Consider the following 15,134-nt stretch of genomic DNA (forward strand, 5'->3'; position numbering starts at 1 on the left):
GCTTTAGACATCCAGTTCATTTTTATATTTTAAAGTCTTTCAGCTGGCGTGGTGGCTCACACCTGTAATCCCAACACTTTGCGGGGGCTGAGGCAGGAAGACTGCTCGAAGCTAGGAGTTTTAAGACCCTGGCCAATGTAGTGAGACCATCTCTACAGAAAATTAAAAAGATAATACATTTAATAAAAAAGAAAAAAAATTATTTCTCTTGAGGCCAGAAATTTGAGCAACATAGACCCTGTCACAGGAAAAAAAAAAAAAAAAAAAATAGCTGGGTGCATTCCTATAGTCCCAGCTGCTCATGAGACTGAGGCAGGAGGACTGCTTGAGCCCAGGAGTTCAAGGCTGAGGTGAGCTATGATTGTGCCACTGCACTGCAGCCTGGCCAACAGAGTAAGACCTCGTCTCAAAAAAAATTTCTTCTTGAATTAAACTCTGCTCAATACAAACACTTCCTCCTGGTGACAGGCTGGTCTTTATTGAACAACTGAGAACAAGACAGACAAGCTTGTCATGCTTAATCATAATCCATTTCCAGTGAGGGAAGATCTGAATGGAATAGGACTCACAATGAGACTGTCCCAGCTTTCGCTGAGAATTACATGTGCTGTTTTAAATCATCCCTCTTTCACCATTACTCTTTTGCTCCACAATTAACAAATACTTAATTCTCTGTTGGCTAGAATTCAACACTGTATAGCAAGACACAAAACAGTGTCTATGTAGACTTCTTTAGTAAGGGGGCTGCTGGTGTAGAACTGTCTACCCAACTAGACAAAAGTGCAGACATGATGTAAACAATCCACTCTCTCCGACAATAAATGTACCTTTCACATATCCTTTCTCGGTAGACAAAGACTGCTTCAAGTATTAAATTAACTTACACAAAGGCGTACAATATATAATTATCTGCCACTTTCTATTTGGATACAAATGAAGCAATTCATGTTTTAAAGTCTTCTGCTGAATGCATTTTTAGAAGCTGACCTAGCTATGCTCTGAGCAAGCAAGCATATGAGTGAATGCAGACACATGACACTACAACAGAGTATCTGTTCACAGGACAGAATCCCCAGCCAGGGAGACTTGAATAGACTTGAATTGAGCCCCAGGAGCCAAAACATAGAGGGGCAGGGTACATTTCATTCTCTAAAGCAGCTCATGACTGCCTGAGGTGGAAGGTATAAACTAATCTCCCTGGGATAACAAGTATTTGAAAAAGGATTTTCTACAACAAGAATGGTTTTCTTAAAGACATTTCCAAATACTGAATGTCAAGGCCAAATTAATTCCATGAGAAACAAATCTTTCAAATATTATCTCTGCCACCCTTCATTCTTTTACTAAAGAGATTTTTTAAAGTATACAGAATTTCTCTTTCATTAATAACATTTACCATGCCCATCAGAACTCCACTAATGGTTCAGGTACAGTGGCTCATACCTGTACTCCCAGCACTTTGGGAAGCTGAGGTGGGTGGATCACTTGAGGTCAGGAGTTTGAGACCAGCCTGGCCAACATGGTGAAAACCCATCTCTACTAAAAGTACAAAAAATTAGCCAGGTGTGGTAGCGCACATCTATATTCCAAGCTACATGGGAGGCTGAGGCACGAGATGGAGATTACAGTGAGCCAATATTGCACCACTGCACTCTAGCCTGGGCAAGGGCATGACTCTGTCTTGAAAAAACTAACACTCCACTAATGAAAAAGGTGGGGAAAAACAATGTGTGATTACTAAGTAACAACCAAAACCACAGCTGGCTGGGATCCAGCAGAGCAGGGGACCAGCTAATTTTGCTGGAGGCCTGGGCAAGGGCAGCGAAGTCACCAACCTTAGTGCCCTTCTTGGTGCCTCAACTCCAGAAGCTGAGATGGAACAGCTTAGAGGCAGGGAACACACAGATTTCCAACTTCTCCTCCCACACCCCTGCTCTCCACCACAGCCTGACAGTCTCCTACATGAGTAGCAGCAGCTGTGACTGCTGGTCTCCAAGATCATCAAGAGATACAACTGGAGAAGGCTGAGTTCACTGGAGAGGGGGCTGAAACAGAGTGTTTTCAGCTGGGTATGGGGTAGTCACAGACTGCTAGAAAAGTACATTACCATGGAGATGAAGTGGCCAGAGGCTGAAGAGGCAAGAGCTGCCCCTGCTCACTGTGGGATCAGCTGGATGGTGGGTCCATGATGGACAGAAGAGAAAATGAAAAGCACAATGGAGGCATCCACCACTGCTGTGTCTGGAGTTAATAACGTGTGTGCTAAGAAAGTGTCTTTGAAGCTGGGCATGGAGGCTCATGCCTGTAATCTGAGCATTTTGGAAGGCTGAGGTGGGTGGATCACTTGAGGTCAGCAGTTCAAGATTAGCCTGACCAACATGGTGAAACCCCGTCTCTACTAAAAATATAAAAATTAGCTGGGCATGGTGGTGCACACCTGTAATCCCAACTACTCCGGAGGCTGTGCAGGAGAATCGCTTGAACCTGGGAGGTGGAGGTTGCAGTGAGCTAAGATCACGCCACTGCACTCCAGCCTGGGTGACAGAGCGAGACTCTGTCTCAAGACAAAAACAAAAAACCAGAAAGTGTCTCTGAATTCTTTCAAAAGCTGAATTCTCAAAAGGCTGCTCCCCAATTATCACATTTTTTTCATGTTGAAAGTCCCTGATAAGTATGGAACCTACAGAGATGTAGCTGATCCCATAGAGCATAAACTTTGTTGCTGGCCAAGAAGCTCCCCCAAACCTCTTGCTTTGTAAGAAGGAAGCAAAGTTGCCTTAGTGATCAGCGACTGGTGACCCTAAACATACTCTCCCATACTCGCAGGAAGAAGAAATCTCAACTCAGTGATAAAATGATCTCCAGCTCCCAACACTTAACCACTGTCCTAGGCCTGATGCGCCTTGAAGAAATACAGCGCTGGAGATTAGGGGATGGACTTCCTCTTTTTATTTTCAGTTTTACCTCCTCAGTCTCAGCTTTAAGAGCTGGCCCCATTTGTGTGGCTGAATGGATTATCTACCCCCACCATCCCTAACGTATTTCCACAGGTCTCTAATGAAGACCCTGAGCTTAGAAACCTCAAAACCAGTGCTTCTTTTATACAGGCTGATTCTCTTCTATTCTTCTTCAGAAGATTAGAGACTAGGCATGGTGGTTCATGCCTGTGATCCCAGTACTGTGGGAGGCCGAGGCAGGTGGATCACCTGAGGTCAGGAGTTCAAGACCAGCCTAGCCAACATGGTGAAACACGATCTCTACTAAAACTACAAAAATTAGTCAGGCATGGTATCGAATGCCTATAGTACCAGCTACTCAGGAGGCTGAGGCAGGAGAATCGCTTGAACCCAGGAGGTGGAGGTTGCAGTGAGCTGAGATCACGCCATTGCACTCCAGCCTGGGTGACATAGCAAAACTCCATCTCCCTACCACAAAAATAAAGGAATATAAACGAGAAGGAGAAAGGAGTAAACAGTATAATTTAAGAAGCTGACCCCAGGTTATATTCTGTAATCCCATGTTTCTTCTATGGGGTTTTACTTCCTTTCAGCAACTTCTTCAACGAGGCAGTTTACTCTGCAGTTCACTTGTTAGGTCTCTTCTGAACACCCTAGAAAGGTTTTTCCATCAGCGCCTCTATCCAACTGGTTCCATTAATTAATTTAGTGGTGGCAATGACATATTCTGTACCTCCATCTTCCAACTGGGAAAGAAATCGCAGGGCAGCAATTTCCGCAAAGGTTACGCCCCCAAGGAAAAATACCAGAGTGACTCGGTTTTCTCCCGGTTGACCTACAATGTAAAATTTCAGAATTAAAAACTAGTGGTTTTTATTTTATTAGTGGTGCTTCTCTGCCCACCCCTTCAAACATTTTATCATTCATAATAAACAAGTCTTCATCCAGACAGTTCATCTGAAACCCAGGGACACTGATTTTAATCTCAATGTTTTTTGTAACTCCTGAGATTCTCAATGCAGAGGTTGAAAGCTGTGAACCCTCAGGGAATAATCTGATTCTAGTGCTTACTATATACAATAGCAACAAACAAAAGAGGGATCTTTAATTCTGACTCCTATGTGCTTTACCAAGTATTTTACAAAGCCAACTGTACAATACCTGAAAACCACATTGACAGAACATAATTATCTGCAGATGCTGGACTGGGACTTACGTTTCTTCTGCAGTCCCGTGGGCAGTGGCTGCCTCTCCTCAAAGTGGGGCCCTGGGAGGATGCGGAGGACCTCCTCGATGCTCCGCCAGCCAGGCCGGGAAAGCAGCTGAGCCAGCCGCACGCTGAGCGGGGCATAGCCACTGTACACATAGGATATGTCCGTGGGGTTCTGTGAGATTTAAAGAACAAAAGTCTGTTGATACAGAGTCTTAGAGCTACCTGACTGTGGCCTTTTGGGTAATCCAAAATTATTTGATTTGAATTTAAAGACAGAGATACAGCTGCCACCCCTGCCATGCCCTGTTCTAATCCACCCTAGCGGGGCTCAATTTTAGCAGCCAGAACTTCACTTTTGACTAAATCTTGAAAAGCCACTCAAAGCAGCTCTAGGTACAGATGAAAAACTGTTCTGTGGTCTGACATGAAACCTTTTTTTTTTTTTTGAGACAGAGTCTGGCTCTGTCACCCAGGCTGGAGTGCAGTGGTGCAGTCTCAGCTCACTGCAACCTTGGCCTCCCAAGTTTAAGCAATTCTCCTGCCTCAGTCTCCCAAGTAGCTGGGATCACAGGTGTGCACCACCACTACTGGCTAATTTTTTGTATTTTTACTAGAGATGGGGTTTCACCATGCTGGCCAGGCTGGTCTTGAACTCCTGACCTCAGTTGATCCACTTGCCTCGGCCTCCCAATGTGTTGGGATTACAGGTGTGAGCCACCACGTCCAGCCAGTAGACTTCTTGTGGGGGTGGAACTTGGCACTCCCTAGCTGAGCAACGATGTGCAATTACCTTTGAACTTAGCAATTCTACTTTTAGACATTAATTCTACAGAGTTGCTTGCAGAGCAAAAGATAATAGACCAAAGTATAAACATATTTACTGCAATGCTGCATGTAATAGCAAAGACTGGAAACAACCAGAATTTCTATCAACTGGAATCTGTTAAATCATTAAATAAGGTATAGCCTCAAAGCACTATGTAGCAATTTAGAAAAATTAAAAAGAAGGGGAAGACCACAGAAGACTCTTCAAGATCCTTTTGTTAAGTGGTGGGTGAGTCCAGAGACAGAAAGGTCAGAATGGTGAAGACAGCTGAACTAATATGTACATGATATACATTAGGGATCTCTATTTTCCCACTGGGAAAAAAAATCATCCAATTTTGCTCCTGACAGAGGAGACTGTCTAGTTATGAGCTTTTGTTGCAAGAGGCAGCCTAATATAAAGTTCCTTATGAAAAACCAAAAAAGACTGAAATTTAGAAACATTAGAATAAATAATAAATGTAAAGCAAAGTACACCCCACTTTGGAGACCAACAGTAGAGAGAATATGCACTTTGTGTAAAAATGTTTGTATATGCATAGAATCTTTCTGGAAGGATAGATAAAAAACTGGCCACAGTGGCTGCCTCTGAGGGGGAACTGTGGAAGGAAACTCACTTGACCCTGACAGCCCTGCTTTTGTATAGCTTTTTTTAAATTTGAGACAGGGTCTCATTCTGTTGCCCATGCTGGAGTGCAGCGGTGCAATCTCAGCTCACTGCAGCATCTACCTCCCAGGCTCAAGTGATCCTCCCATTGTAACCTCTTGAGTATAGTAGCTGGGACTACAGGTACATGCTTCACCATCTATATTTTTTTGCATTTTTTGGAGGATCACTTTTGTATTTTTTGGTAGAGACAGGGTTTCACCATGTTGGCCAGGCTGGTCTCAAACTCCTGACTTCAAGTGATCCTCCTGCCTTGGCCTCCCAAAGTGCTGGGATTACAGGTGTGAGCCACCGTGCCCAGCCATGGCTGGTTTGTTTACGAGTGCTGGACATCTCCTGACTCCTTTCCACCCTTGTCCGCAATGCTCTATGCCCAGAGATGGACCTGTAGGTCTCACACCAACACTCTCCAGTGCCTTCTCTTTGGGTCTGACCAATGCAAAGCCTCAGAGTAGACTGGAGAGTGGGCAGCAATGTGAGGACAAGGTTGTCACTGGCTGGCTTCCTCTCCTGGAGGTCGACCGTAGCTTCAGCCAGAGGCCCCTCACCCCTTACCTCATCAGATGGCCCCACCACAGCTCTTCTCTCCAGGTTCCAAGATGAGTTTCTAGAATAGCCCCCTCTCCTTGCCCTTCAGGCTGTGGCTGGCAATGACTCCCCACTGCACTGCCTCTTACTGGTGTCCACTCTTGCCACAACTTTGAGACAGGGTTTCCCTCTGTCGCCCAGGCTGGAGTGCAGTGGTGCAAACATGATTCACTGCAGCTGCCTCCCGGGATCAGTGGTCCTCCAACCGCAGGCTCCCAGTCTAAAGAGTCATGCCACCATCGGCTCTTTTTTTTGTAGATCCAGGGTTTTGCCATGTTGCCCAGGCTGGTCTCAAACTACTGAACTCAAGCGATCTGAATGCTTCAGCCTCCCAATATACTGGGGTTACTGGCATGAGCCACTGCACCTGACACCATATCTTTTTTTTTGAGAGTCTCACTCTGTTGCCCAGGCTGGATTGCAGTAAAGCAATCTGAGCTCACTGCAGCCTCCACCTCCTGGGTTCAAGCAATTCTCCTGCCTCACCCCCCCCAAGTAGCTGTGATTACAGGTGTGTACCACGACGCCTGGCTAATTTTTGTATGTATAGTAGAGATGGTGTTTCACCACGTTGGCCAGGCTGGTCTCGAACTCCTCAGCTCAAGTGATCCACCCGCCTTGGCCTCCCAAAGTGCTGGGATTACGGGCGTGAGCCACTGTGCCTGGCCCACATCTTTATTAAACTCTCTAGAAACTCCCCAGTTTAAATGTATTCTCTGTTTCCTACTGGGATTCTGATAGATACCATACATGAATACATTACTTATTCAAAAACATTAGAAAACTGTTTTTAGAAAGCAAGGCAGATGTGTAGGTTCAGAAGCATATGTTGTCATGTGGACGATCTAACCGGTCGCTAAGCTGAGATGAGGTAAGTGCGGCATACCTGCTCATTGACATCATCCATCCAGAGGCGCAATGTTTTCCGAATGGTCGGGTAATTGTTTCTGCCCCCAGTCTGTGGTTTCAGCAGGCCAGCCTTCTCCAGGTTATGTAAGGTCAATATGTGCTCATAGCCGTACGTCTGCAAGGGAAGTCATTTGGCCTTGATGTCAGATCTGGAAAAGGATTTCTGCAATTTTCAAAGAAGGGCACTTCCAGCAAATCAATTTGGTTTGTACAGCAGGACGTGCTACAAAGTCCAGCAATGCCAGTAGACAGGCACAGAGGACAGGGTGGAGGGATGAAACTTGCCCTAAAACTGCTTCACCTGCTACTGTTAATTAGCAGTTCCAAAGAGAAATTTAAAATTTTTACTTTAAAGTCAGAATTTATGGACCCAACCTAACTGAGCATCAAATAAATGATGGTATATTTATATACTGAATATAATTAGCTCTAAAAAAGAATAAGGCGTATCTATACATCCTGATAAGAAAGCTCTCCAGGAGATATTAAAAACATAAAAAATATTGTGTAGATTAGGATATTATTTCTATTTTTTAAAAGTAGCCAAGGGCCGGGCATAGTGGCTCACACCTGTAATCTGAGCACTTTGGGAGGCCGAGGCGGGTGGATCATGAGGTCGGAAGTTCAAGACCAGCCTGGCTAATATGGTGGAACCACATCTCTACTGAAAATACAAAAATAAGCCAGGCATAGTAGTGCGTGCCTATAGTCCTAGCTACTCAGAAGGCTGAGGCAGGAGAATAGCTTGAACCCTAGAAGTAGAAGTTGCAATGAGACAAGATCATGCCACTGTACTCCAGCCTGGGCAACAGAATGAGGCTCCATCTCAAAAAAAAAAAGTTGCCAAGGTCTGGACACAGTAGCTCAGGCCTATAATCCCAGCATTGAGGCGGGCAGATCACTTGAGGTCAGGAGTTTGAGACCAGCCTGGCCAAGATGGTGAAACCCCATCTCTACTAAAGATACAAAAATTAGCTGGGCCTGGCGGCAGGTACCTGTAATGCCAACTACTCAGGAGACTGAGGCAGGAGAATGGCTTGAACCCAGCAGGCAGAGATTACAGTGAGCCAAGATTGTGCCACTGCACTCCAGCCTGGGCAATAGGGTGAGACACTGTCTCAAAAAATAAATAAATTTTAAAAAGTAGCCAACACTTACATAATACTTTGGATGAGCTGGGCCCCGTTCTGGTCTAAGCACTTTTATACATTAACTCAGTCATCCTGGCTCTAACCCCATGATGTAGGTATCATTATCTTCATTTTACAGAGATGTTTCAATAACCTGCCTAAGGTCACATAGTTAGTGAGGAGCAGAGCTTAAGGATCCAGCCAATCCCACTCTGAAGTCTGGGTATGGAAAGATTCTCTGTCTATAAATGCAAAGAATGGAGTCTGGAAGGAAGCAAACCAGATTGCTGACACCAGTCACATCTGGGGAGGGAAATGGGGGTATGAGCAGGGTACAGGGGATGTTCACATTTTGTTCCGTGTACTTCTGCATTATTTGACTCTTATACAAGAATGTATAACTTGAAAAAAGACAAAAACAAAAAATTAATGAGCACTTGATTTTAATTAAAATGTACCTAACTGTGCCTGGTAATAGCAAATAAATACTACCTGAGTCATTTTCAAACAAAGGGGAGAATTTTTTAAAATAAGAGTGGGCTCTTCCTTATTACAAAGTAACTTTAACCACTGGCTGTGCCACTTACCAGCCAGGTAACCTTGGGTGAGTTACCTAAACTAGTCTGTGCCTCAGTTTTCCATCCATAAAACTGGGATGATAACAGTGTCTAACTCACAGGGTGGTTGTCAAGATTTGTTGTTGCTGTTGTTAACTACAGTTAACAAGGTACAATGTTGTGAAGATGAAATGAATGCATATGAAGCTTTTCCAATAGACCCTAGCATAGAGCAGATGCTCAATAAATGTTAGCTATCATTATTTTTTACTTTCTGTAAAAAAACCTATGTTGCCCAGGCCGGTCTTGGCCTCCAGGATCCTCCTGCCTCAGTCCCACACAATAGTGGGATTACAGGGGTGAGCTACTGTGCCCAGCCTGTTAGCTACTATCACACAAATACAATAAGCAATGATGGCTTCCAAGACCAATTCCTCTAGGTGTTAAACAATTTAAAAAACAGTGGTAACAATATATCAAAATGGCAGCTTTGAATTTTTTATTTTTTAAAAAAATTTTATTTTTTATTATTTTTTGAGACAGAATCTCACTGTGTCACCCAGCCTGGAGTGCAGTGGTGTGATCTTGGCACACTGTAACCTCGCCTCCTGAATTCAAGCGATTATTCTGGCTCAGCCTCCCAAATAGCTGGGACTACAGGTGCACACCATCACGCCTGGCTAATTTTTGTATTTTTAGTAGAGACAGGGTTTCACCATGTTGGCCAGGCTGGTCTCAAACCCCTGACCTCAAGTGATCTACCTGTTTCGCCCTCCAAAAGTGCTGAGATTACAGGCATAAGCCTCTGTGCCTGGCCCATGAAGTATTTTTTAAAAAGATGCTGTCCCTCTTGGCAAATTAATAATTTAAAAATATACTTACCTGGAGAATCTCTCTTTTGTAATAATCCAAAACTTTTTGTTTGAGCCCACTATTACACACGGATTGCAGGCAAACTAGTCTCAACACCTTGATCAATGAGTGCTTTTGGGCAATACAATCCTCAATGTAATTGTTGACCTAGAAATAAAGTAGCATACATATACATATATATACACACACACACGTACGTACGTGTACACACATACACACACGTACGTACGTGTACACACACACACACACACACACACTATCCGGTTTGGGAACTTAAAAGAACTTGATGTTTACTATTATTTTTCAAAGTCCAATAAAGGAGATATGTGGGAAAATGAGTTATTTTTTCACAATCCCTAACCCCTCTGAAATAGCTCTCCTAGCCCCAGCCACATGCACACCTGGGCTAGCATGCAGGTGCACACACACACACACACACACACACCCTACAAGTGATTAGGCCAAGTCACCGGAGCCCAAGGCCACAGAGAATACAGCTGGTTACTCCAAATGTCTGTCTGGACCCACCTGCCTCTACGCTCCTGAGAGGCTACCAGACACCTAGTCCGTTTCAATAATATCCACAATTTATCTAGCAGAAAGTACCAGTAATTGTTTAATGTTAGGAATTTTCATAAAGTTAATGATTTAAAATTTGTTAACAGAGTTAAATATTTAAAGGAATTATGTAAGAAACTCTCTCAAAAGAGCAAATATCTTAATTTAAAAATATTTGATTTCAGGGCTAGGTCTCATCTTGCCAGGTATGGCAGAAAGAGTCTTGCACAGAATAATGGTAAATATCTGTTACATGATAAAATCTACACTTGCACATTTTGTATTTGTTTTTAAAAATATTTAGGCAGCTGGGCACAGAGGCTCACGCCTGTAATCCCAGCACTTTGGAAGGCCGAGATGGGCAGATCACCTGAAGTCAGGAGTTTGAGACCAGCCTGGCCAAAACGGTAAAACCCCGTCTCTACTAAAAATACAAAAATTTGCTTATACCCATTACTGGAGATAGTTAAAAAAAAAAAAAAAAAAAAAAAAAAAAAAATTAGCCAGGCGGGGTGGCACATGCCTGTAATCCCAGCTACTCGGGAGGCTGAGGCAGGAGAATCACTTGACCCCGGGAGGCAGAGGTTGCAGTGAGCCGAGATTGTGCCACTGCACTCCAGCCTGGGCAACAGAGTGAGACTCTGTCACACAAAAAAAAATTTAGGCAAGGCATGGGAATCAAAGCAGTTGCTTTTCTGGCTATAATTTGATGTTTACTAAGCTTTTAACTACTTGTTAAAGAGGTTTTTTTTGTCCACATACCTTATCGGTGTCTATTCCAGACATAAACTCCTGTTCCACGGTTAATTTATCAAAGAAGTCTTCAGAAGCTAAAATGAATTAATTAGCAAATTTGCAACTTAGAAATTAAATGTTAACTTACTGGAGTGGCATGCTTTTATACACAGAGCATGGTTCAGAAACTAGACAGGTGGGGCATGGTAGCTCAAACCTGTAATCTCAGAACTTTGGGAGTCTGAGGTGGGTGGATCACTTCAGGCCAGGAGTTCAAGACCAGCCTGACCAACATGGCCAAATCCCATCTCTACCAAAAATACAAAAATTAGCCAGCTGTGGTGGTGCACACCTGTAATCCCAGCTACTCGGGAGGCTGAGGCGAGAATCACTTGAACCTGGGAGGCAGAGGTTACAGTGAGCTAAGATCATGCCACTGCATTCTAGCCTGGGCAACAGAGCAAGACACTGTCTCAAAAGAAAGAAAGAAAAAAGGAAAGAAACCAGACATCATGCAAAAAAAGCAAGCAAGCAATAAGTTCAAGTCATCATCTGAAGAAAATCTTCTAGGAAACATGAAAAACCCTAGGCCTCGGTACTCCTAAGTTACATTGAGATAGAGTTGACAACGGCCCTCCTTTGTACCCTTAGGATTTCAGTACAGACCCCAGAATGAGCGTCAGTATCAATAAAAGCTAATTCCTCAAGAGCATTTCATTTTCATCATTAGGTTCAACCCAATTTCAACTGGTTTCCACTTCTACTAACAGGAAAACAAAGGACTGACTTTCCAACACTGTTTTAGTTAAGATTCAAAAGTATACTTCATGAAACAACCTCTTACTCAGCTTTTACAGCCCTGTGTTGTAATGAACAAACTCATGTCTGCTTTAATAGACATTTTCTGAGCTCTTCAAAATACTCAACATATACTCTCTGTACCAATTCTGAATAGAGTATTCAAGGAAAGAACAACAACAACAAAAAATCACCCTTTGCCAAGTAAGTAATCCTTCAAAAAGGAAAAAAGCAGCCAAGCGCCGTGTTTCACGCCTATAATCCCAGCAATTTGGAAGGCTGAGGCAGGCGGATCACCTGAGGTCAGGAATTCAAGACCAACCTGACCAACATGGTGAAATCCCATCTAGACCAAAAATACAAAATTAGCTGGGCATGGTGGCACATGCCTGTAATCCCAGCTACTTGGGAGGCTGAGGCAGGAGAATCGCTTGAACCCAGGAGGCGGAGGTTGCGGTGAGCCGAGATGGCATCACTGCACTCCAGCCTGGGCAACAAGAGTGAAACTCTTTCTCAAAATAAAAAAGTAAAAGGAAAAAGCTATATTTTAAAAATTAACCATCTCAAATTATGATGTCAAACTTAAAATATTTTTCTCTTCTCTACATTCCAAATATTTTTCATATAAATGATAATGAAAAAAATTCAGTTAACAAATGGAACATTCTTTTTTTTTTTTTGAAATGGAGTCTCACTTACCCAGGCTGGAGTGCAGTGATGTAATCTCAGCTCACTGCAACCTCCACCTCCTGGGTTCAAGTGATTCTCATGTCTCAGACTCCTGAGTAGCTGAGACTACAGGCATGTGCCACATGCCCAGCTAATTTTTATATTTTTGGTAGAGATGTGGTTTCACCATGTTGCCCAGGCTGGTCTTCAAGTCCTGGACTCAAGTGATCTGCCCGCCTCAGCCTCCCAAAATGCTGGGATTACAGGCGTGAGCCACCATGCCCAGTCAACAAATGAAACATCCTTTTTTTGTTTGTTTGTTGTTTTCTTGAGATGGAGTCTCACTCTGTTGCCCAGGCTGGAGTGCAGTGGCGTGATCTCAGCTCACTGCAACCTCTGCCTCCAGGGTTCAAGCGATTCTCCTGCCTCAGCCTCCCTGGTAGCTGGGACTATAGACACGCATCACCACGCCTGGCTAATTTTTGTATTTGTAGTAGAGACAGGGTTTCACCATGTTGGCCACGGTGGTCTCAAACTCCTGACCTCAGGTGATCTACGCACCTCAGCCTCCCAAAGTGCTGGGATTACAGGTGTGAGCCACCGTGCCCAGCCTGGAATTCTTAACTGTTAACATATGTACACTTAGTTAACACAGGGAATAACACATGGTATTAAGGCAGAGCTGACTCCAAGGAGGCGTCGTGGTGTTGATGACCCAGGTGTAAAACGCTGTGCGTGCTAGAGCCCCAGATGGAAACCACCTTTACAAAGGATACTCACTAGTGACATCTTTGATCAATTCTGCAATTGAGGTATGGTTTGCCAGCGAGCCCCTTGCTGCCTGCATGTGCGGCAGCTGGGAAACAAACTGCTTGATCTCCCCCACGGTCTTTGCATTGTGTCTTTCCTGAAAGAAACAAGACAGCAGTGCCTCAGGCAGGGAAGATGGTTTATTTATGTATTTATTTATTTTATTTATGTTTTTGAGAGGGAGTCTTGCTCTGTCACCCAGGCTGGAGTGCAGTGGTGCTATCTTGGCTCACTGGAACCTCTCCCTCCAGGATTCAAGTGATTCTCCTGCCTCAGCCTCCTGAGTAGCTGGGATTACAGGTGCCTGCTACCATGCCCAGCTAATTGTTGTACTTTTAGTAGAGATGGGGTTTTGCTGTATTGATCAGGCTGGTCTCAAACTCCTGACCTCAAGTGATCCACCCACCTTGGCCTCCCAAAGAGTTAGAATTACAGGTGTGAGCCCCCACGCCCGGCTGATATTTTATTTTTAAGTGCTCTGTTTTTTGTATTGTTCAGAGGATATTTCATTTATATTACTATAAAAGGCAGAATGGACAACAAATAAATCGGGCCAAACACAGCTCCAACATTATACAGAAAAACAGAAAAGTACATGTCACTGAAATATAGAGCTCATGGTGCCTGTCTCCCGAATTAGCACTTCTTTAGAGAAGCAGATGCCTCAGCGTCTGTCTTCCAGTGTACCAGCTCACACACTATGTCAGTGTTTTGTGGGCATCTAGGTATTGGTGAAAGACAGTATTACATAGATCATCAAATTTCTGAGTAAAAAACTAAGACAAAAAATGTTTAGAGGGTACCATAAAGAGGAAAAGTTTCCTATGTAACAGAAAAAAAAAAACAACACCATTTTTTTCTGTTGAACCTCAGTCTTGTCTTTGATTTTGAGACAGGGTCTCTCTCTGTTGGCGAGGCTGGAGTGCAGTGGCACCATCACAGCTCATTGCAGCCTCCAACTCCTAGGCTCCCACCTCAGCCTCCTGAGTCGCTGGGATTACAGGCACATGCCACTGTGTCCAGCTAGTTAAAAAAAATAAAAGAAGCTGTTGTTTTGTAGAGACGGTGTCTTGCTGTGTTGCCCAGGCTGGTCTAGAACTTCTGGGCTCAAGCAATCCTCCTGCCTCAGCCTCTGAAAGTGCTGAGATGACAGGCGGGAGTCACTGTGCCTGGCCTGAACCTTAGTCTTGAGTATAGTCTATGAACAAAGCGAACCTAGCTTGGTGATGATATTTTTTAGCAAAATGTAATAACTTAAACCAAAAGTAACTTCAGAAATATGAAAATCAATTAATGAATATAATTCCTAAGAAAGATAAAATCTGGAATTACATGGCCAAGTTCCAAGCCAGCCTGGAAAACACAGGGAGACCCCGTCTCTACAAAAACAATACCAAAACCCAAAAAACTTAGCCGGGCACGATGGCATGTTCCTATGGTCCCAGCTACTTGGGAGAGTGACGTGGAACGATTGCTTGAGCCTGGGAGGTAGCAGCTGTAGTAGGCTGTGATTGTACCACTGCCTCCATCCTGGGTGACAGAGTGAGACCCTGTCTCAAAAAAAAAATCTGGAACTACATACTCAATGAAAAATTCATTCTCAAAAACTTCCAATTTATGTTTCTAAAGTATAAATATTCAGAGTTTACCATCTTGTTGAATTCCCATGTTTCAAAAAGGAGCCTGAGCAAAAATAAGCAAGTGAATGGGCAAGAGGAGGCAGAAAGGTGATAATTAAGCCAATTTAAAAGCCCTGGGTTGCTGGGGATTTCAGTCTCATTATCACTCACCACACGTGCTGGGGTCCCCTGCCACAGTCACGCTGGCTAAACTTGAGTTTGCAGC

The 15,134-nt window shown here is 43.8% G+C and overlaps 1 protein-coding gene across 2 annotated transcripts in view; it reads right to left on the minus strand.

The window, feature by feature from the left end:
- Positions 1-2,934: 2,934 nt before the first annotated feature.
- The window catches only part of VPS33A (VPS33A core subunit of CORVET and HOPS complexes), a 28,197-nt gene continuing 15,997 nt past the window's right edge, over positions 2,935-15,134 (minus strand). Inside the window, exons 8-13 of one of the 2 annotated variants that reach the window (XM_002753118.6) lie at positions 13,260-13,386; positions 11,040-11,107; positions 9,729-9,866; positions 7,137-7,274; positions 4,174-4,342; positions 2,935-3,792 (exon numbers count right to left, since the gene is read on the minus strand). In XM_002753118.6, the coding sequence (XP_002753164.1) occupies positions 3,611-3,792; positions 4,174-4,342; positions 7,137-7,274; positions 9,729-9,866; positions 11,040-11,107; positions 13,260-13,386 (822 nt within the window). In that variant the 3' untranslated portion in view covers positions 2,935-3,610. The remainder of the gene's footprint in view (positions 3,793-4,173; positions 4,343-7,136; positions 7,275-9,728; positions 9,867-11,039; positions 11,108-13,259; positions 13,387-15,134) is intronic. The other variant, XM_009004823.5, reaches the window with a different exon arrangement.

This window comes from Callithrix jacchus, chromosome 9 (genome assembly GCF_049354715.1).
Source record: "Callithrix jacchus isolate 240 chromosome 9, calJac240_pri, whole genome shotgun sequence".
NCBI lineage: Eukaryota > Metazoa > Chordata > Mammalia > Primates > Cebidae > Callithrix > Callithrix jacchus.